The sequence below is a fragment of the Apaloderma vittatum genome, unplaced genomic scaffold (genome assembly GCF_000703405.1).
Source record: "Apaloderma vittatum isolate BGI_N311 unplaced genomic scaffold, ASM70340v1 scaffold1943, whole genome shotgun sequence".
Taxonomy (NCBI): Eukaryota; Metazoa; Chordata; class Aves; order Trogoniformes; family Trogonidae; genus Apaloderma; species Apaloderma vittatum.
Genome location: NW_009706234.1, coordinates 102,655 through 126,161, shown reverse-complemented (window position 1 = coordinate 126,161; position 23,507 = coordinate 102,655). Strand labels below are relative to the sequence as shown.

Sequence of the window (23,507 nt, the reverse complement as noted above, 5' to 3'; positions counted from 1 at the left end):
TTTACTTGTGTGTTTCCAAGGAGTCATGTGTCAGACCAAAGAGCCACAGGCATGGAGCAGTGCTCCATGGCACAGGTGCTACAGAAATACCAGAATAAGGTTCTACCTTCTGCTCGAGTCCTTTGATGAGCAGCAACCTTGACAATAATTTCCAGCTGGGGCTGGCCAAGGAATGTGAGTTCTGTCTGGTGAAAATATTTGAGGTTTTACATTCTACATTTTTCCACATTAAAAGCAAGCCCTCTTTCCAATGAGTTTGTTAAAAGAGATGGAGAGCTGCATTAGAAAAGCCTGGAGACTGCATCGCTTAGTTTGGTTGTGGGAGGCTCTGAAGGGTGCAGAGAGCAGACTTAAATCTGGGCTTCCTCCATCCCAGATGAATGTTGGCTCCTTAATCTGAGACATCTATTGCCAGAGAGTTTACCCTGGATTTGGGGACACCTTTCTGTAGAAAATTTCACTACCATCAATATACTTAGTTTTGTCATCAAGAAATTTCTTAAAACCCCACGTCCCGAACAACTTTGAACCTAAAGCTTTGCATTTTATTGGTTTCATTTTTATAAACTCTCTTCCATGTCACAAAGCAGTTTTTAAACTTAGTAGGAGGCCTTGTTACAATTTAGCAAAAATAATGACATTTTCTACTACAAACAAGCAAGCAAGGACTGATTCTAGTCCTGATGCTTTTATGGGGAAATTATTCCAATTTCTGTAATAGTCAAAAACCTCAAACAGAAAATTTACTGAAAAAAGAAATACATGGTTCTTTCCAGGTTTTCCAGACAGATGGATAGGGGCTGCTGGCCTTTGCCTCAGGGAGTGGGTCTAGAAAAAAATGGAAAAATTGGGATTCCTCAGATGTCTAACAGAGAGCTGGAAACAACAAGCCCTCCCGACCTGAAGGGGAGAGCAGGCCAGCTGTTCCCAGCTCTACAAGCTGAGAACTGCTTTGGAAGGTGTTCCGCTCTCTGCAGAGGCTCCCTCCTCTTTCATCTTCAGAGACCTGAGTTAAATTGCAGCTTAGGTCATAAGAAAATGAATGTGGTGCTTTCGAAGTCCCTAGCAGATGTTTGGGAAATCACGGAACTACAACACAGCTAGAGGTTCACAGTTACAGGGCAGCTTTCATGGTTAATTGAAAGGCAAACAGAATGTTAGAGGGCTAGATTAATACCTCCAGAAATTTCTGTACAGAAACTTCTACTGGAATCAAAGGATTTTTTAAAGTCTCAGCAGAATTTTCCTTGCTGGAGCAAAACTCTCCCTCTGAGATTCCTTATGGGTGAGGCAATATTATCTGCAAGTGGAAATGCACATGTGTCTTTTTGGCAAATAAGATCTAAATGACTAGCAAAATAAGACACCCTAAATGAGAGATGGCCTGCTTTTTGGAGGCTAGACTGTCTGGAATAAATCTGTCAAAACCAGAGTAATATTTATTCACTAGTCCTCCGTTGGTTATGCAAAATGGAAGAAAGTACATTGTACAAAGAGTCTCATCTTTGAAAAGTGAGGTATGAATTTGAGTTTCAGCATCACCATTTTAAACTGGTCTCAATTTCCTTGCAGTTGTGACCATACAGGTCAAGAAGAAATACCGGCTTTTCTGTATGGGCTTGAGTGGATGGTTACAGAATTAGCATATACTGAGAAATAAACAAAAACATCAGTAACATTACTGTAATATATTTCAATCTAGATTTTGAGTCTGAACACTTCCTTACATCAAACCCAGAAATTGAGGGGTAAAATAAATCTAAAATGATGACATATAATGCTTGGTACCTGTTCACTCTAGGGAAACTTTCTTCATTACCCTGTAGATGTGGAACACACTTTCTGAGCTCAGAGTCCCTAGATGAATTAAGGGACTATACGCATCTAAAAAGAGAGGTCTATTTATTTTTTAATTACTCCACATTATAAAGTGAATAACTTTTCTTCATAGCATGACAATACATTGAGGTCACATTTTAGCATTATCTGTGTCTCATTTTTTTTAATGGAAATACAAAGGATAATTATTAATGCATATTTATGAAAACATTTCTTCACTTTCTTTTTATGGATGGTTGGACTGAATCAGAGCAATGGATTCAAATTTCTTGCATTTCATACCCCTGTTTGATATTACGCATTCTTATTTAGTCTTCAGTAGAGCAAAAGCAACTCTTGGAATAAAGGTTTTTCAGACTTTACCTAGCCTAAGCACAAAACTGATTTTATCTATCATGACAAACTGCCTTTGGAAATACGTGATATTAATCAGTTTGCCATCTGAGGGGATCATCTACAACTCCTTTATTCTGAGAAAGAAATGGTCATCTCCCATTTCAAGTGTGCCAGAGGCTTTGTTTTTGTTTGCATTCCACATCTATCTCTAACGAGAAGACCTGTGTTTAGAGGGAGTCTCAGAGCAGGTTAAACAAAGGTCAGTGCAAAACTACAGCAACTTACTCTGGCTACCTAGGAATTTTGTGAATGAAGAATCGATTAGACCAGGATAGCTAAACTGCTTAGGGTCAGACTGATAAGACTATCTGCCCCAATCTTGAGAAAAAGTAAACCTTTTCAGAAGTTTGAAATACTCACGTTACTTATTAAAATATTATTTTGAAGTTTTTTGTCCCACTGTGCTTTGAAGTACATTGTTGAGAAACTAACCAGCAAGATACCTAGCAGCCCTCTAGTGACATTTACAATCGAATCACATAACAAACCAAACCCAGAAGTTTCAGGGAAAACAAACGAGTTGTTTTTATAAGGTTTCCATTAAAAATATGAAAAAACTTTAAAGTCAGATGATCTGGAAACTTCTCATAAAGAGCTACTCCAAGAAATGCTTATGCTGATGGCTTGTAAAGCCCATCAACTAGGCTTGCTTCAACGGACTAAGTATTGCTTTTAAAAACACAAGTGTAGAATTATCTTGAAGTTCTAGCAGGCTTTTCTCAGCTGGTGTGGCCAGCTGGGACAATGCCTGGGCTGAGTTCACCTGGCTGGTGTGGATGTTGCTCAAACACATGGGAAGCAGGTGGAGAAGCACAGTGGGGAGGGCTGAAGTATAGAGGTAGGGAGACTTTTGGCAGCCATGAGGCTTACGATCAGGTCAAGCTGTTTGTGAAACTAAACTCTAAGAGGGATATGTTTTTATAAAATGCTTTAAAAGGGTCATATTAATAATTTATTTTCCATTTTGTCCTTGATGTTAGTCCTTTCTTTGAACCTAAATAATGAAACTATCTTTTGAATTGAACAATATTTTTGTATTTACTGTTTTTATTTTGTTTTTCCTGCTGTCATTAAGCATTTGTTTCACATTGAGCAAAATATTCCACTTGGTGTATTTCATTTAGGGTAAAAAAACAAAAGCAATTAAATAATCACTGAAGTTCAAAGGACCACCTGTCCTTTGATGAAGATGAAGGCAGTGTCCTTGTAACTAACAGTTCAGTACTTAAAGCTTTCATCCAGGTTCCCAGGTTTTTAGCCTTGTGTCTAACACACTAGAGAACAAATGCCTCTGGTCTCCTTGCTACTCTAATTTCTGTTTAGCTATTTGTATTAGGCAAAAAAAGGAGGAACTCAGGAGTATTTTTTTTCCATAAAGGTAAATTGCTCAAAGACAGTGGGTTCCAAAGACTAACAATGAACTAAACCGCATTTTCTGGTCTAAGGACAAAGTTTTGCAGGAATATCAGTCCAACAAGAATGTGAACACATACATGTGTATGGATGTGAGACAGAGGGGGACTAGATGACCTTTTAAAGTCCGTTCCAGCCCAACACGTTCTATGATTCTGTGATTGATTCTATGATGATTCTAGGATTGTATGAAGTGAATGGGAACTGGCCGTCTTAACAGGCAATGGCAAGCACAGCTATTAGTTTGTACACAGTCTGTATGACCTGTTATCATAATTATGACTCCAACTTCCAGAAGTTCCAAAACAGCTGTGGGTGCAGTTAGATACTCCAGCACATGCCTAATCTGCACATAAACTGTACGCATAAGAGCTGCAGTTCTACATATATAGGGCCAATTATACATTCAATTAGTAACGTGTGAAAATAATTAAATAATTCTTCAGGCAAATGATATTTGACCATTAGACAAGGGCTTACTGGCCATGCAACTGAGGACATCCTTGAAAGAATACTCCATTTTGCCATATGCCATGCAGCATATTTTATCATTTTTTTATTTCTGAAGTTTGTGTTTTATCTAATGCTACAAAAAATTAAGACTGATTAAAGTTTACCCTAGATTTTCACTGAATAAAATCAACTTTCACGGGAGTGAAATTAAATGTAGAACTTAAGTAACTAGAAATCAAATGTAGACCATGCCATATATTTAATTTAAATAATGTTAATAGAGAAATTGTCTTCTTTACCCTCTCTCATTAGAAACTTTCTTAGGAAAAAATGTTGTAAACTCCTCCTTAGGGTTTTACACACCTCATGAAGTTTGCTAATTAGTCTCTTATTGAGAGTAAGAACTAATTTTCTTTAAGTCATATTTCTCAACTATTTCACAAATAAAAAAATGTAAGTTACTTCTAGCACTTAAGTATAGCAAATAAATTTAGCTGCTGAACAAGCACCTTCACAAAAATGGAAGATATTGGGCCAGATCAAAAAGCAACTCCCACTGGAGCTACTTGCCAAGTTATCTGCCCCACACATCTCACAGTGATGGTAAACACTTATTTAACCCATTGCCCCTTTCCTACTCTTTAAAAATCCCTAGCAAAGTAGATTCCTTATTCCAACCTACTAGTCACATTTACATGACTACAAAGGCCACTTGCTGTGGTTCAGACATCAGGTTTACATACAGACCTTCTACCTAAATTTTCCTGGTTAGTGCTTCTTGATTTACTTGGGCTTTGATTGAGATGGTCCCAAATCTCAAGAAAAAGCGAGTACCATGAAATTCAGTAAGAACAGAGTACTGACTGGTTTTTATTGTCACAAAGACTCTCTACTTTTTAAGAGTCCTCAGGCTATCATGCCAACAGCTGAGTTTTGATTTTGCTGTTCTTCAAGTAACAGAAATGCTATATGTATTTTATATATACATAAAAAAAAAAATGATGGAGGCATTTTGTTGCAAAATTTCCAGAACTTATCTTATAGCTGAAGTCTTACCAGAACCTCGACTTTTCACTATTCACAGTTTTCCCATTTGGCTTATTTATTTTTGATCAGCCACACAAAAAAAAAAAGGCAACAGCAGGACTTTTTAGGTATTGCAATCTTCTCTGCATCACTTTTGCATTACGATTGTTACACTGATTTAAAATGTGTCTGATATGTGTGAGTGTTCAGCATCTGTGCCAGTGAAATAAAGGGTATTCCAACATACTGCTTTTTTTTTCAGGTGATTATGTGATATGGTTATAAAAAACATCCTTTGACACACACAAAACTAATTTTTGACTGGAAACTTTATACAGAGATTTAGCTCACAGCAGTTCTTCAGAAGTGAGCTAGAAACTGAGCACTTACATTGCAAACCGAAAGCAAAGGAAACAGCAGTTTGAGAGTTACACAGTTAGAGGAAAATGCCTTCCCTTCTTTATGCAACCAAAATGATTTTGCAGCGGAGTCCAGAATTTGCTTCCTATGACGTTTGGTGAATTGAAAACAAAACAAAACAAACAGAAAGATTGAGATACAGATGTTATAAAGCTGTCTACAAGCAAAACCTATTTCCTTTCCCCTCCCCCCTAGATAATTGCTCCAATTCTTCCTCCAGCTGAGTTCAGATTGTGTTTCTGCCGAACAGATGAGAGAAGTTTCACGGTATTGACTATATAATAGACATTTAATCATCTATTTCCTAGAAGAGATGAGAAAAAAGTCCAGAAACAAAACTCAAATTGCTTAGGAAAAATGTAGCCGGGAAAAGAGGCTCATGCTCAAATTTGTGCCTAATGCCAATTAACATCATGATCTAAAAGATGTTTGCACAAGCCTCACATGTTCATAGAAGCAGTGTGTCCTGGAAACCATGACAAAGAAGCAAATTTGCTGTGACATACCACTTTGTCAGCCAGAGAAACCTGTGACACCAAACCCAAGAGGAGAACCTAAGTGCTTACAGCATTCAATCTTTCCCTGATTCAACTGAGAAGCGGCTAAATCTGGAGCTGTGGACAGCCACAACAGTCAGGGGCCAGCAGAGCAGGATGTGGTGCCCATCACCTCACAGGTGGCAGGTGTCCTGGGGGTAGCGGCAGTGCTGCCACGGCAGCGAGGCAGGTAGGGGACCTGTGCCAAAGTCACCCCGGAGCCACCACCATGCTGATGTCCCTCCAGCAGAGGGCAGGAGGAAGGGACGCCCTGCAGTGGATTGGTATGGACCACAGGGATGCCGTCACCCAGGGATTAACCTGTATTGCCATATCCTAGGCCTGCCAATCCCAGTTTTACAACAGAGTTTTTGGAAGATTTGTCCGTGGCTCCGGAAGAAATTTTCAATTATTCACACAGGCAAACTGCATAGCGCATTACGAGAAAATTACTGCAGCCTTGCTTCACCCTGTGCGACTGGGTCCAGCTACAGTCTCATCCTCAGCTGAGGTAGAGGGCTTGCACCTAGATTGTTAATTTATGCCAAAGTATAAATATTTACATTACTTCCTTTTCCCTGAAACATATTCTCCTTATAACAGCTCCAGAACTAAGCAGCTGCTTTCCTGATACACACGAGCGTTTTTATGGACTTTGAAGAGCCACATGCTGAGTTAGCCACATGCTAGAGGGCTCTCTCACTGTATTATCATCCATAGAATTAAAAGATAATATTCTCCAGGACAGTTTTTTATGCTTTTAAAAAGGTTTTCTTGCACAAGATGCATGAATGCTATGAACTAGGACTACAAATAAACACAGATTAGTAGCCATTTCTATTCCAATTTCTCTGTTAGTGGAGTAAACTGTATTTTATCCTATGAATCAGTAGCCTGGCCAAAGGCATAAATCATCATCTCCAAGGAAGAAAAACAAAACTTTGCTGATTAACAGCCTTCGATGGTTCAGCAAAAAACAAGAAGTGATGGACAGGATTATAGAGGAAGGGAGAGTGGAAGGATGGAAAAATTAGTGTTAAACAAAAAACATGTTAGGAATGTGTTTGAAAGAGGAATAAATCCACTGTGTCCGGGTCCTTCTCATGAAAATAAAAACTTTGGGAGAGAAAGGAGTGTTACAGTCTCAAGCATCCACTTCTCAGGGTGTGGTTCCCTTTGAGAAAATAGGATTTTTAAAATTAAGGGCTACCATAATCTAAATATTAGTACAGACTATAATTTAATATTATTCATTAAATCAGACATTCAAATATTAAATTTTAAATTATTATTTTAAATAAAATATTTAATAACATCTCTGCTGTACTTAGAGCAGTGAAGAATACTTGATTTATTCACAATAAGCTTTCCTGCCAATATGTGCAGAATCACCCACAGGAATGCAAGACTGGAAGTGGACTTCTTGAGTCTCTCAAGATCAGGTTCCCTATCAAGATAAATCCTGTCACAAACTGATAAAGTCAATCTAAAAATAGACAAGATTTATGCCTCTGTTGCTTTGATGAAAGGCAGATCCAGATCCCTCCTTCCCGGTGGCAGGAAGGTGTCCAGTTTCCAGATAATGCACATCCCCGACCAGGCCGTGAGTGCTTATGTGAGAGACAAGTGAAAATAACTCTCTTTCAGAAGGGAATAAACATCAGTTTGAAAATACAGAGAGATTGGGATTTGGCCTTTGCAATCAATGAAGGTAAAATTGCCTGATGGAAAGGATGTACGGGGAGAGAATAAATCTACAGCGAAGCTGGTCGCAGCAAAGCCATTAAGGGCTGCCTTGGGTGATGAGAAACAGTGGCCCCATGACAACCTTTGGTTTGGCTGGAGAGGATTCATTGATTCAAAAGACAGAGAAACTGTTTGTTGTGTGTTGTCAGAATCATCGGGATCTGCTCCATATCGAAGGCCAGAAAAGCTGGTCCTTTTTCATTTTTCATGTAATATTGTATTTTTTTGTTAAGGACATGACAAAGGTTTTAAAAAATGACAGTGTTTATTCCTACAAATAAAGGTTAATCTGTGTAACTTTTTAAAATAAGTTTACATATCCCTTAATAAATGCTTGTTAAGTTTAACACAAGGAATGATAATTTCCTTTCCTTCCTTGTTTTTTCAAAGTTCAAAATATGTGTGAAACCCAGAACTTCTTTTATTTTTAACCTCCCAGAATCTAAATCAGCAGTAAAATAACATCACTGAAATGATTTACAATTAGGTAAGGAAAATCAAAGTATGTAACAGCAGTGTTTAAAGTGTACTACTTACATTTACATGTTTAAAAATTATGTACAACACATTTTACATCATTCTCTGTAATATATTGTATCAAAAAGTAAAAAAGAAAACATATACTATGAAATTAACTACCTCTTTGGTTTCAACCTTGGAGTGAGTAGCAATACTAACACAGTCATTGCAAACATCAGCTATTCTTTTCCTAATATTTTGTAATCTTAAATTTATAACATTACAACCAATATATTGTTCACTACACTTGTGTTCCTGGTCTGGGATGAATTTCTGTGATGAAGAAGCACAAAGAAAGAGAGCGCACTGATATAAAAAAAAAATCTATCTATCCTCAGCTTCCCTCATGCTGGAAGTATTCACATCATATCTGAAGTTTTTATAAAGCTCTGAGAAACAGAGATAGCTTTAAAGTTTACTTCCACATCCCCACTTGCCCAATTTCCAGCATGGCCTAGGTCCAGGGTTTTCACTGAAGCTCATTTCTTAATATTTAGTTCATTTAAATGCTAATTAGACTAATTTGATGAATAAAATGTGGTAGGAATTCATTAATAACTTTGCTGCTCTTGCTTTATGTCTAGAGAGAAATTTTCTAAACCAGGACTCCAGGGACGGTAGCGCATCTGTTACCAGTTGAACAAGTTGGATTTTCTGTAATACTAAACCTTAGAGTTTGTAATATATTGCAGAATCGCAGAGGAGATGGAGGAGCAACTTTAAATTTTCCAGATCTAGCCCCTCTTGGACAGAGGCCACCAATGAAGAAGAGGCCTTATGCTGTCCTGAGCCCATCTGTTTCATGGGTTTTGCTCTAAGTTTTATATCCAGAGGAATAAAACGTGCCTTGTCTCTGTCTCTCATTACCTACTACAGTCGTTGCAGCTGACACTACGGTTGTTACGCCTGACGTTATTGCTGCCTGTATAAAGGACTCAAACTGTTTGCCTCACGTCTGTTACTGTGGATTGTCTTTCCTGGGTTTGCTGAGCACCATGAAGTCAGTGAGGCTTCACAGAGGTGAAGCAGATAGAAGAATAGATGATTGCTTTGTCAGAACAGTCTCAAGGCTTTCTCGTTTCAGTTTTAATTTTGTTTTGGTTTGTTTTGGTTTGTGCTGGGGTTGCTGGGTAGAATTTTTCCCTTTTTTTCTGCAGCGTGTGCCATTACCACAGTCAACAAAGTACTGAAGTAGATGCCAAATTTTCAAGATGTGACTTTGAATCTATTCAAAATCAAAAGTTGCTCTTGGGCTTAATTGGGTCGCTGAATATTAGTCTGATAAAGACAGAAAAGAAGAAGCCCTACAGAAAATTTCCATGGGACTATGTAAGGAAGAAAAAAATGCTTATCTAAAGATGAAGTGCTTTTCTGCAGAGCTGGCAGGTGGCTGTGTTACAGCAGTTCATGTCACAACTAACTTTCTCTTAAATTATATTTGTGTTTCAGAAGCTCTGGGTTAAATCTACCTTCCTCTCTCAAATTCCCCAGGGCTATTCCTCAGGTAACACTGCTGAAGAAACCTGGCTTCCTGAGACCCCACTGGGAGTACTGCATCAAGCCTTGGGGCTCCCAGCATAAGAAAGACATAGACCTGCCTGAGGGCATCTAGAGGAGGGCCACGAAGATGATGAGGGCTGGAGCCAGGACAGGCTAAGAGTGTTGGGGCTGTTCAGCCTGGAGAAGAGAAGGCTCTGGGGAGACTGTACAGCAGCCTTCCAGTACTTAATGGGGGCCGTCAGGAAAGATGGAGAAGGACTTGTTACAAAGACATGTTCTGATAGGACAAGGGCAATGGTTTTAAATCAAAAGAGGGTAGTTTTAGATTAGATATAAGGAGGAAGTTCTTCACTACGAGGGAGGTAAGGCACTGGAACTGATTGTCCAGAGAGGTTGTGGATGCCTCATCCCTGGAGGTGTTCAAGGCCAGGTTGGATGGGGCTTTGAGTAACCTGGTCCGTTGGAAGGTGTCCCCATCCATGGCAGGGGGGTTGCAACTAGATGATCTTTAAGGTCTCTTCCAACCCAAACTGTTCTATGATTCTATGATTCACATATAAAGACAGCCATACACAAAGCAGAATAGCTTTTCTACAGAATGCTAACAGTATTTAATGCTGCCTGTCTGCTAAGAACATAGAGAGAGCCCTTCTCTGAAAGAATGAAGCTGCTGCGGGACTTGCAATGCAGTCAGAAGTGAAATGGTCCTATGCAGAAGCCTGTCTACAAATATCATTGTAATGCAAACAAAACCCCAAGCATTTTTCAACAAAAAAATAAGTTCGCCCTGCTAGTCTGAGTAGTAATTAGCTGTTCAACTGAAAATACCTCCTCTCTGTGATTGAGGTGTAAAGCTTGTTCCACTCTAAATTAGCAGTATTTGTGTTGTGCTAGATCCTCTGATTCCTGCCCTATTCACTTTCCCATGCTGTCTTGAATTGAGTTTGGAACTTACGAAAACTGACAGCACTGCAAATTACGACCTTGATGTATCTCACTGAATTCAGTATATGTGTCAACAAGCACATGCACCCCATGATGTCGAGCCTTTCCTAGTCTTCCAGTATTTCTCAGCCCCAATTTACCTGGAGGAGAGGTAAAAATGTTTTGTATCTGTGACTCATGGATGAAGCTGACGAGGAAAGCACTGGTGATAACATTTTGATGCCAATGGGATGTTTGTGTAATATTTGTGGCAGGAATCATACTCATATTGTCTTTTGCAAGACAAATGCTTGCACAGATATGTAACTTTTTTGTTCATAATGCTTCTGGTTTTGTTGACCTGAATGTACTATATGGAACTGAAAAAGTCTTACAGCATGGCAAAAGCAAAATACAAAAAGAAATGTTCTGCTAAAAAAGAATTTATTTTGCACCCTGATCTCTTCCTCTGTCAGCTCCCATGGCTGAATTTGTCTGTGATTATTTTAATTTGCATGTAGAGCAGTAGGCCCCATGGGGCCATCCAAAAAGCCCCCAGGTTTTGGGGAAATATCCCTCTCCGCTAAAGATTTTTTTGTGGTACTCAAAGTGGAGTATGTAACTGGGGCAATTCAAAGGCCTGTAATCATCTTTCTTCTTCTGAAGATAAATCACAGAATCACAGAATGTCAGGGGTTGGAAGGGACCTCAAAAGATCATCTAGTCCAGCCCCCCTGCCAGAGCAGGATCACCTACAGTAGGTCACACAGGAACATGTCCAGGTGGGTTTTGAATGTCTCCAGAGAAGGAGACTCCACAACCTCCCTGGGCAGCCAGGGCTCTGTCACCCTCACAGGGAAAAAGTTTTTTCTAATATTTTTGTGGAACCTCCTATGTTCCAGCTTGTACCCATTGCCCCTTGTCCTGTCATTGGACGCCACTGAAAAGAGCCTGGCTCTGTCCTCCTGACACTCCCCCTTGACATATTTATAAACATTTACGAGGTCACCCCTCAGCCTCTTCTTCTCCAAGGTAAAGAGACCCAGCTCCTTCAGCCTTTCCTCAGAAGGGAGATGTTCCACTCCCTTCACCATCTTTGTGGCTCTGCGCTGGACTCTCTCAAGCAGTTCCCTGTCTCTCTTGAACTGATGGGCCCAGAACTGGACACAATATTCTAGATGTGGCCTCACCAGGGCAGAGCAGAGGGGCATATATCTCTTGTATGACTTTTGACTCCATATATATTTTTAGATACTGAATTCTTATGAAAAAAAAATGAATGGCCAATAAAAAACCTAAATATCTTTGTGGATCTGGGTATTACTTTTCCTTTAGCTTGGTTTCCCACCTGTAAATATTAGTCTTCCTCACAAAGGACCCAAAAAGATAATTATTTTACAGATAGTGATGTGGTCAAGTATAGCAGTGGTGAGAGCCATGCGGACTATACTTAAAAAGGGATATGAAAGAATGTACATGACATCATCTGTATGGAGAATATCATTTATCAGTGAAAAACTCCAGATCAGTAGAGCACTATTTTAATTTAGTTCTGTCCTTGTTGGTTGGGTTTTTTTTCTTTAAACTTTTATTCTTGAATGCTAGAAGTGAATGTAATTAAGTTTACAGGTATTTCAAATGGAGGTCAGTACTCACTTCTACATGTTGACAGGTCTGAATGAGTTTTGCCAAAAGAGTTTCCAATTCAGTATTCCTCTTAATAAGGTTGGTGAGGTTACTTTCCAAATTTTGCTGTCAAAAAGAAAGAAAACAACACATTAGCATTTTGAAGAACTTAATGCTTAGACGAACAGCTGAAATACTGATATGCTTTCACGATCTGAATTTTGTAATTACATAGGTATGAAAATGAGACTTTCATTTTTCTAAGCTCTATTAAATGTTTTGTCTATGCATCAAGTATGGCAAGAGAAGAGAGCAGGAAATTTCAAGACAAGAGCAAATTCTAGAAAATAAGAGTTTTTAAGGACATACTAAAAACTAGATTAAGCAATTAGTTTTATTGGGGGGGGAAGAGTAAGTAGAAGAGCAGAGAAGCTAAAAATATTTTAGCAAAAAAACCCAAGTCATTTCTTTTGGCTGAGATCACTTTTTGACTCCTTATCTCCTGCTTTCAGTCTAACATTTGAATGTAAGAGCCTGCTTCAAACTGAGGTCTCTGAGCATGTGCCCTTTAGATCTGTACTTGTAAGGACCCAGTAGATGGGTCAGCACTTTCTTTTTCGGCTTCGCAGTGCTGGGAGTGATTAATCTAATTGATTTAATTCTCTTATTCAGTAGAGTCATATTTTTACAAAAAGAATTCTAAAGAAAAACACTCTTTTCATGCATAAGAATGAAGTATCTACTCACAGATTGTGCCTTGACTAACAGTTTTTAAGAGAGAACTTGTGGCTTATGTCTGTGTTTGTCAACTGATTATGGCTCCAATAAGTATCCGCAACTGTGGGAGACCAGAGTGCTTTCCAGCTTCCAGAGCTGAAGCCACATCCTGGCCACTGTGCAATTGCATGTGAGACTGAGATCTAGCAACAAATGTTTCAGCCTCCCTTCTTCCCTCCCTATCCACAGAAAGGAAATCCAAGCACGCTAGGAGGTCTGTGATGGCTGTGACCCGCTCCCTGGTTTGGCTGCCTTGGCACCAGGACCCTGTCCCACACTCTGAGGAGGCAGCTCCTCACTATTTACCATACATCCTGAGACAGCTGCTGGTTTACGTGAAATTCCATCTTCTGGAATCATATGGACATGAAAATGCCCTTTTTCTGCATAAAATGCAAAGTTTCCACAGAGATTAAAAAAGCACAGTAAATCTAACTTAAGTACATAGAAGAGGAAGAAAACAAGCAGCAAGCCATTAAAGAGTCCTGACTGTAAACATTTATTTCAGTAACTTCAGGGGCATATATTTTGTTTTGAAAAACCTAGGGACTGCTGGTCTGAAAAGCTGTTTCTCATAGCTATTTACCTATGTGTGTGAGACCAGTCCCTTGCTTAGTATTCCTGAGAGGTCAACAGTCTCTGCCTTTTCATTGTACTTCATCCCCAGGCAGCTCCCAGTATCTAGGAAGTCCTGAACAAGAATACCAGAACTGGACGCTTTGCTTCTCTCCACACAAGGGCTGTAGTGTGTCTGCAGAGCTCTCATTAATTTCAGCCTTCCTCATCTTTTATTAATGGATTGCTTTTCTTCAGAGTACTATTTCTCCCCCTAATGTATCTATTCCATCGCTTAAGTCCCTTCAGCTATCATTAACTCACCTGACTTCTCTCATCCTTCTCCTCGTCGCCACTTACCACCAGTCTGCACACATTTAATGTGTGTGTGTGTTTTAGAGTGGTGTTTCATCCTGCCTCTTTTGTGCTGGTTTAAAACACTTTATTCCTTGCCCTCCATTTCTGCAACCATGCAGTCTCCCTACTCCTTCTTGCATATGGCTACAAACAAACAAAGTCGGCATTATTTCACTGCTGAACCATATGTACTTTGGCATTTATCAGGGCTGAAGCTGTAAACACCGGAGGAGCAATCAGTCCTGTTCCATTAAAGATGGTACAGGATTTTGACGGCTTCATGTATATAACTCTTCCAAGAAGCGTGATGAGTGTTTGAAGTACACAATTTTGGCATTTTCTTGCCAGCACAGCCATACATATCGTGTATCACAAGCTCTGGCTGTAAAAAAAAATAACCTTCTACACTACATTTACTTTATAGCCCATTAAACCAAAGAGTAACAAGAATGAGCATTCTTTACCAAACCATTTGAGCTGTATCTTAAATTTCCATAAGCTGTACTGTGAACAATCATTTAATTGCAAAGGCATGTTTCCTGTGCTGTTAGATGAACCTCTGTAGAGCTAAGACTCACATGCAAAGTCAAAATACCGTATATAGTTACAGTATCAGATAACCTTTGCCCTTAAAAAAAGCTTGTTAAGGGGATCCAAATGTGCAAATACTCTTGAAATGATATTTATACACCTTCTTATTGCTCATATATTCACTTTGCACATGTTCTACTATTTTATACTAAAAAGTTTAAAATTAAAGATGTATAATCTTGATTGAGATTGCATAACTGTAACTGTATTACTGGACATAATAAATGCTATCAGTTGGGACCTATACATACTTTGAAGAAAAAGTGTTCTCAAAGTTGTTATGGAACACTGTCGTGATTTTAAATAACCTGAAAATGTCTTCAGCTAAGGCCATTAATACACAAAGAGCAAGTATTTTTCTCTGAAACAGAAATCTATTTACCCATAGATTATATACGGATTGTTAAAATCAGAATATTTTCAAATCCTGGAAAAAGAACAAAATTTTAGATTAATACGTATTATTGTGGTTTCACACAGGTGTCTTGATGTCCTCTGTATTTCCCAGCCATGGAAATGGAAGACAACTGCTAAACAAGTGAGTTCCTTGAAAAATTTGAGTTAGTGCATTCCTCTGCTCTAGCTCCTCCAACTGTGTAATTTCCAAACTGGAAAGCCTGGAATTTTGATTCCATGCAGTCTTGTATGCAAGAGATTGAGGTCTTTTAAAGCCAGGAATTATCAGAATTCTGTTAAGCTTTTGTTGAAGAACATCAATTTTTATTAATGCTTTACAAGATAGAAAGAACCTGGCAGCTACTTCTTGAAATTAAGGTCAATCTTTCCAGCATCACTAAGCAAGTACTGAATGGCAGCTCTTAAAACTGAACTGACCTGAAAGTTTTAAAGGTCGCAAAACTCAATCCTTGCAGTACGTTTACCCAGATTTTCTCTTGGTAGTATCCTCTTCTAGTTCTTTCCCCATTGCATCCCCATACGGATCACGGTATCGCTTTGGCTGCCACATGACAGCAGGTACCAGAAGCAGAGATCAAGCCCTGCCCTCTTTCTTTACTCCATAGAGGGTGAGCTAGCAAGGGCCCAAAAGGCGTTTAAATTTCAGAAGCAGAAGTTTGCTCACAGACTTTCCAAAGTGTTGCAAACTCATTTTACATCCAGACATGAAACTTCCCAGGTTGTGTAAAACTTCAATGCCCGATATGGGGCTCTGGTCATGTTGAAAAATTGAACCAGTTCTGCTGACCAGAATTCCTGGGACAGGGAATTGTAGCCAGGTTTTAAGTCTGGAGAAAGTGTGCTCTCACATTGTAATAAGCTCATGTGAAACTGAGTGGCAGAATAAGCTTATTCAAAGTGCCTTTTCTCCTATCTAATCCCCTACTGCCACTCTCTTAGGTGAACCAAATTACAACTGAATTTTTGGAAATGTTCTAGGGAAATGATGATTTCTTAACCATTTGCACCTGTCCTTATCTTTTTTTTGTCATTTGGCAAATTTCATTGTCATCTGTCTATTAAAAACCAATCTTAGAAATGCAGGAGGTAGTTTTAAAAGAATGATAGTTGCTATGCGTTTGCAGGAGGTGGTTTTAAAAGAATGTTAGTTGCTGTGCATTTGCTCTGTGAACAGGCTTCACACATGTTAACTCAACGGATGCAAACTGCTCTCGAAAAGCAAAAGCCAGCCTGAATGCTTCCTGACTTACCAATGCAGACCTAGCTCAAGATCTTGACATTCCGTGCGTGCTTTGTAACTGTTTTTACAGCATCCAGTATAAAGTGAAAAGAATGCTTGCTGTCCATTTAGCACGGTCTGACAGCTATACAGCATAAATATTCCTATAATCTTGGGATAAATCCAAGTAGAGGAAATCACAGACATGTAATTGAAAAGGACAGTTGGGGATGATGTTTCATTTTGATTCTGCATGCCTATAAAATGATATGATCCAGGGACCAGAGTCTGAAGTTGGAAAAATTAATGCTAAAAATTAGAGTAAGGCAACTCAGGACTGGATGCCTTTTTTAAGCTGCTGTCTGCCCCACACTGAAATCATGATCTTGTTGCAGCAACAATTGTGAGGCTTGTGCCCTGATTGAAGTGAGAGGTCAGACTAGAGGATCGTAATGGTCTCTTTTGGCCTTTATCAGTCTATGAAAACCAAATGTGAACCCATGCCCTTTGCCAAATTAACAGGCTCACGCAAAGCATTGCTTGTCTAAAATAGCAAGGTAGCACAAACAGATAGTCCTAAGTTACTACATGAGTTGGAAACGCTGTCAGAATAAATTAATGTAATCTTCTAAAGAAGAAAAATGCTTAGTTGTGTGCTCCTGCCTTACGTCACAGCAGAAAAAAAACAATATCCCTGAGATCATCTCCTCTGAGGCATTTTTCTGCTCCATTAAAAATGCCTATTCAAAGGGCCACAAAATAAAACACAGAGGTATCAGCTGTAATGAGATTTTAAATGCAATTTGAAGTAAAGCCACTGTTTTTTTCTCACAAAAAATACTATCTTTCCTGCCATTGGTAAATACAAGTACACCTTTGTATTTTCCACTCCCTGCTAACTGGAAGGCTTTGAGAACTGGTCCACTGAAACTTCAGCACACGAGAAGACTCACACACTGTGGGATGACATGTTGTAACAATGTTTACATCAAAACCATAGCGATCAAAGCCTTCTTCCAGCCAACATTGACAGCAGTTTGTATTTCCTTCAGTCCTGGTGTAGAACTGACCAGAGAAAGGCATATTTTGAAGCTACCTCCTGTTTTAAAGAAGAAAACACCTTTGGAGAGCTTTCTGGGTTTATCGGAGCCCTGAATAGTGGAAACTAGGTTTCGTAATTATATAAGTTTCATGAGAATCACAGCCCTCCTCCAATCACCTCTTTACAAACAAAACAGAGATTATATATTTTTCGATTTGGTTGGTTAAAGTGTGTAATCGAAATCCACAGAGTTACACTGTGGTAAAGCAGAGGTGAGGAATAAACCACCACAAGGCAGAAGTGTGATCGATCGTATTCTATCTTACTCAAGCTAGCAGGCAACCAGAGCAGTGCTGACATGGCAGATCTGTCTCTAGTACATGCAGGCTGATCAGAAATATACACTCTGTCGCTAACACAGTCCATGCAAAAACATCTTCACTGCAACTGTTTTTCCTCCTAACCTGAAGAAATTACGCCTACGTGTGTTCCAGCTACGTTTCCGCCTTGTCGTGGTGACATACCCTATGAACTGGACCTGTTGCTTCCAGGACTTGCATTGAACCTACTAAAAAAGTTGTCAATCAATTCCAGAAGGACTGCCAGAACATCAAACATGGTTTTGAGCCAGGTTTTGGGTGTATGCAAGTTTAATGTTTCCTTTGGTGTTCTTTATTTAAATGGACACACCAGGTGCAGATGGAAAAACTTAAGCTGATTTTTATTCTATGTTCTTGCCCTGAAACAGATGACTACTCTTCCGTAGGATACACATGCTTGACCCTGTATTTCTCCAGCCAGGGAACGGTAACTTTTGCGGTTAATAGGAATGATTGACCTCAAGTCTCAAATGTGCAGAGCTTGACAACTGCACTCCACATTTCTGTGTGAAAAGAAATAACAGCTATGATGTTGATACGCTCCTGGGGACTAGGACTTCTACCTCAAGTGATTACAGTATATCAGAAGGAGAGACCCATGAGATACCGCACTGTTAATTAATTGTCCAGGACTATTTTATTAAAAGTGCTATAAAAATAGCTGCATTTGAAGTCAATATGACTTAAATGATTGTTAACTAAGTTGGGTATATTTCCATATTTTATAGGAATGCTGCTTTGTTTTATTAACCCTTATTTAAAATGAAAAAAAATGTGGAAATTAATGGAAATCCAAGCATTTCAGATTCTTGACCACATAAAATCTTTATTAACTAAGAGGACAACATTCTAGGGGAAACCTGCAATTGCACTCTCACTTCTGTGCAAAGTCATGCCCTGAAATACACCAAGGGTTCTTGCCACGCCGCCACACCGTTGCCCTTTGATTTAAATACACTCATCTGCCTTGTGAGTTGCTTTCTTGCAGTGTTCTTTAATCTTCCTTTACTGCTTCTTGTCCCTTCCTTAGAGCACAAAAGAAATTCTATAACTGGTGTCTCTGAAGAAAAAGGACAGCATAAGGGCTATATATAGTACACTATAATGCAAGTTTTCCTTTGATGTGCAGTATCAGGTTTGAGAAAGAAAAAGTATATATACTTAACTATTCTGCCTCTAACAGGGACTATGATTGTGAAGAACACAGGCCAATGGAGATGACACTGTTTAGTTATTTTCAATATTATAATGGGAAATAGATATACAAAACTTGAGAAGAAAACAATATTTAATTTAAACAGAGACAGCAATTTGTCTTCTGAGGGCATTCAAACAAAAGAACTTTGTTCCAGTTTAGACAGCAATAAAACTGGCTATATAAGACAAGCACTTTTTTAAGAGATTTCCATTTCGTTTAAACTATTCTAATAACTCATTATTCAAAGAAGAACCAAAATAATAAAGAGGAACCACATAAGACTAGATTAAATATTTGACTAAATTAAAACCCCAAACCAGTCTTGGAATGATATGTGGATTAATAAAAGTTTGCAAAATTGTAGATATATTTGAGGGTCCAATATATTTGTTTATATTTTTTTGTTTCAATGCAGTAGTCAAATTGGAAGCTGAAGTGTTAAAAGAACACAACAAATATGGGACACCCTGCACTCAAAACATGTCATTAAAGACTTACTGTGGAGAGCTAGAGGGTTCCTAAGTTCAGTTTTCCCCAGGCTAACCAGGGCAATGAAAGGGTTTAAGGAGAACTTGAACTGTTGCACAGCTGTCCTGCAGCATCCTGGTTCTAGCCACTTTCAACCTCCCAGGACATGGAACATATTTAAAACCAGGAGTTCAGCAACAGCTCCTGCTCATGAGATGCCTAATCTAATCTTGCCCAAGCAAGATCTGGGAAGTATTCATTCAAAAAACTGAAGTTCTGTGTTTTGCACTTATCTAATGACAGGATTTTATATGAAGAGAAAGCAAAAAGCTCATCTAAAGAGCCACAATTTATGTTGTGTTACTAAAGTTCTGGCTTATACAGATGTCTGCCTAAACATTTCTGAAAGTTTGTATTTTATTTAAGAGTTTGTATTATGGAAAAAAGTCTGGTTTTAATCAGTCAGTACATATTACTGCATTTCGTGGTTGAAAAATTCCATCTTATCTAACTAGGTATGTATAAAAAAAAATTAATATTATGCAAAACTGGCAGATTGGAAAGGACAGATAGACAGGCAAGGAGTAGAGAAGGCCAACATGGTGATTTGTTCTGTGTTAGATAAAAGACTGGTGGAGCTGTCACAAAACCTAATTCAGCTCTTCCTGCTGGCCTATAATGCCTATAACAAAGACAATATTTGAGGCAGCTGCACCCATCTGCATTTATATTTCTTAATACGGCAAACAGCATTTTGAAGGACCTCTACAGACTGTCTTCCTGAGGATACTAATCGTCCATCCAGAGAATGAAGCTGGAAGCCCATCCCCTGGCATGGGTGGAAGGAGTGGACTGGGACACCCAGGGCACACACTGGCTTTGTCTTCTACTGAGGCATCATCTAGCAGTTGCACTAAACAGACCACCAGCAGTTCTTATTCAAGAAATGGAAGTGACTTTCTGTGCAGTTCCTCTATATGGAGTAAACAGGTGTATCTGTGGGCCAGTATATTCCCAGCTGTTCCTCTGGTGGTGTATTAGGAGCCACATAGGCACCTTTGGTAAGCTCAAGTGAAGCCAGAGTGTAGCACCTCTGTTGGAAAATGCTGATCCCACCCCAATGGCATGATGTGGGACCCAAATGTCAACCTACCAGTCAGCCAGAAAGACCCAAATATGACTTTGTGTGAATCATACTAAACAAAGCATCACTTACAATCAAGGTTTATGGGTTGGCTTTCTGCGTGTTTATAAACTATCCAGCATTTTGCCAAGAAGTCCACCATGAGGCAATCCTTCTACTCTGGAGCGCTCTTGTTTTGCACCACTGAAGTCACTGGTGGCTCTGCCTTTTCCATCTAGTGAATAGGCTCCAGCTGCAAGAGGTTACTTGCAATAAAAAAGTTGGCATCTGTCCAGTTTAATGCTCATTCTGGCATATGCTTATTGCCTTGCGGCCCACAGTTAGAGCTTGGTCTAGACAGAAGTGTAAATCTCCCTGTGTTTTCTTCTGTCCATTTGCTCTATTTCCTATTCAGTACATTAAAGCCCTCTACTACGTTGAGTAAATACACTAAAAGAAGTTTTGCATGGTGAACTTGAGTTGCCCACAGTTTTAGATATGGGTGTAAGTGCTTTTTTGATAATTAGGCTTAAACACTGATTTTAAATACTTGTCAACCTCGCCTGATAATATAATTCAGCAGCATTTTTCTGAACAAGGCTTTTGACCGAACACCAGATCTTGAATTTAGGAGTTAGGGAAATAATCATCCTTGACTCAGATTTGAACTACAGAGTTGTTATTATATTCAAATCTTTGATTTTGCAAGTTGTGTGGATAAAACCAGAAAATAATGTTATAGAATTATAGAATTACAGAATCACAGAAGGTCAGGGGTTGGAAGGGACCTCGAAAGACCACCTAGTCCAACACCCCTGTCAGAGCAGGGGTGCCAGGGTCACCTAGAGTGTTTAACAATCCTAATAAAATACTTAGGGACTTATTAAAACAATGTGATGGTGATGAGCTAAGTTTAACCTAAACAGTGAATATAAATTGCAAAGTACAGATCATGATTTGGAATCAGATTTCGTTTCATATTTCTGTCAGGCTCAAGTAAACCTTCAGTTCTGACCTGCTTAACCCTTATTGCCAATAGTTCACCAGAGATCACCTGCAGATTTCAAGTTCATCAACCAACAAATAGAAAACCCAAAAAACCCCCCAAAGGAAATAACTAAACCAAACCACCACCACACACACACACAAAAATAAAAAATAAAAGGAGGCTTTGGCTGGGAAATCAGATTCAGGTCTGAGTATAATTTAAGTATCGTTCCACTGGAAAAATAATCAAGACAAAAACAGCACTTCCATTTCACCTTGTATTTGCTAGTGATAAACAAAAGAAGAGCATACCAACAAAATAGTCAGCAGGCTGAAGGATCATCCTTTTCCATTTAATGCACAACACCAAAAAGTATTCTTCCCCTCACCTCAGCAATGGACCCAACTCCATTCCCAGACATCTCCACCTCCGCCATCACTCTTGCCTCCAAAATACCTCTGAATTTTGGCCCTTTTTCTTCGGTCATGCTGTGACCTGCCCAGCTACTGCTATGATGTGCCCCTCACCTCCTGCTAGATTTTATGAACCTGAGTTGAACCTTGCTCTTGCTTTGCCAGCAGCACACAGTGCCAAGAGTTTCTGGTTGGAAGGTTTGAAAGTAACTTGGACTCTCAAGAAAATGCTCAGAGGGTGAGGGTTGTGTGCTACAGCCAGGGGAGCATCCAATGAAGTAATTCCCTTCCTTCCCCTGCTAAGATATTATTTTTCAGTCCTTACTGGTGCGCACATTCACTCAAAGTGCAATAGTCAATTCAATGTTAATCCAACTATCATTCGAGGGGCCAACAATTCAAGGACAGACTATTATTTAACAACCATTGGCAATGTATATGGAATAGTTAAAAAAAACAACAAGCCAAAAGCAAATGTCCCACGTGGAGACCACAACAGACTTGCATTTTTCACTTATTTCAGCACTGCAGATAATCACAGATGTGTTTCATTTTACTAATATGAACTAATTAGTATGAACTAATGAATTGTTCATGCTAATATGAACAATTGCATAAGGATACTTCAAAGTAGTGAATTTTAGCTCAAGAAAGCATGTTTGTAAGTACTTTTGTAGTTTATTTTTACTATATTCCTATGATAATAAATCACTTGTAGCATGCCAAACCGTAAATGTAACTCAAGCCAGTTCTACTTCATCAATACTTGAGGTCCCATCATTACATTCCAAATGTTATGTTCTATTTTTTGCTTCAGTTTACACACAGCTTGAAAGCATATCTGGGGTAAAATTTCTGTCTGTAAGAATCAGTGAATTTGACAACACATTCTTAGTAGCACCACAGAACTCTGGTGTCTCAAGACATTTAAAATATAGCACAAAAAATAAAAATTCTGCTGTACTTCGGCAAGGTGTTGGATCATATTATATGAAATCAAAATATGTTTCTAGAAAAGAAGTGTAAATAGAAGCCCAAATACATGAGTCTGTAAGATTTCAAACTCACGCTACAAGAGGAAAAGCTTATTTATCACTGTTTCAATTTGTAACATGTTATTTGTACTGCAGCTTTTGAATAGGAACTTCCTCTATTTTCTTGATAATTCAGATTCTCAGCTGAAAGATAGAACATTTCAAAAGAAAACTGCAGCAATTAAGAGGAGATCTGCATGTTCGTATCGGAAGAAACATTGAGCAATTTACCAATAAAATGAGGATAAGATGCTTTGTCTCTGGCTTTAACATTAAACATCCAAATTTTCATTAGTAAATTTGGTAAATCTGGCACCAGAAAAGAGAGCGTTCAATGCATAGAAAACCAAAGAGATTTTTACGTACTTCAGTATACTTGCGTTTCATAAATACCCAATTGAGAACAAAATATTTATGAATAACAGAGTGAAACATCTGAATCCACAGTCCTCCTTCCATAAGAACAGCAAGTGATAGGTATAACCCTAGCCTTCTTTAAAACCTTAGAAATGTAAGAAAAATCAAAATAATTTTGAAGTACCATATT

The 23,507-nt window shown here is 38.8% G+C and overlaps 1 protein-coding gene across 2 annotated transcripts in view; it reads right to left on the bottom strand.

Annotated features, from left to right (window-relative positions):
• The window catches only part of LOC104271110 (E3 ubiquitin-protein ligase Midline-1), a 102,099-nt gene that overhangs the window by 32,457 nt on the left and 46,135 nt on the right, over window positions 1-23,507 (bottom strand). For both annotated transcript variants that reach the window (XM_009865691.1, XM_009865692.1), the window contains exon 2: window positions 12,429-12,524. In XM_009865691.1, the coding sequence (XP_009863993.1) occupies window positions 12,429-12,524 (96 nt within the window). The remainder of the gene's footprint in view (window positions 1-12,428; window positions 12,525-23,507) is intronic.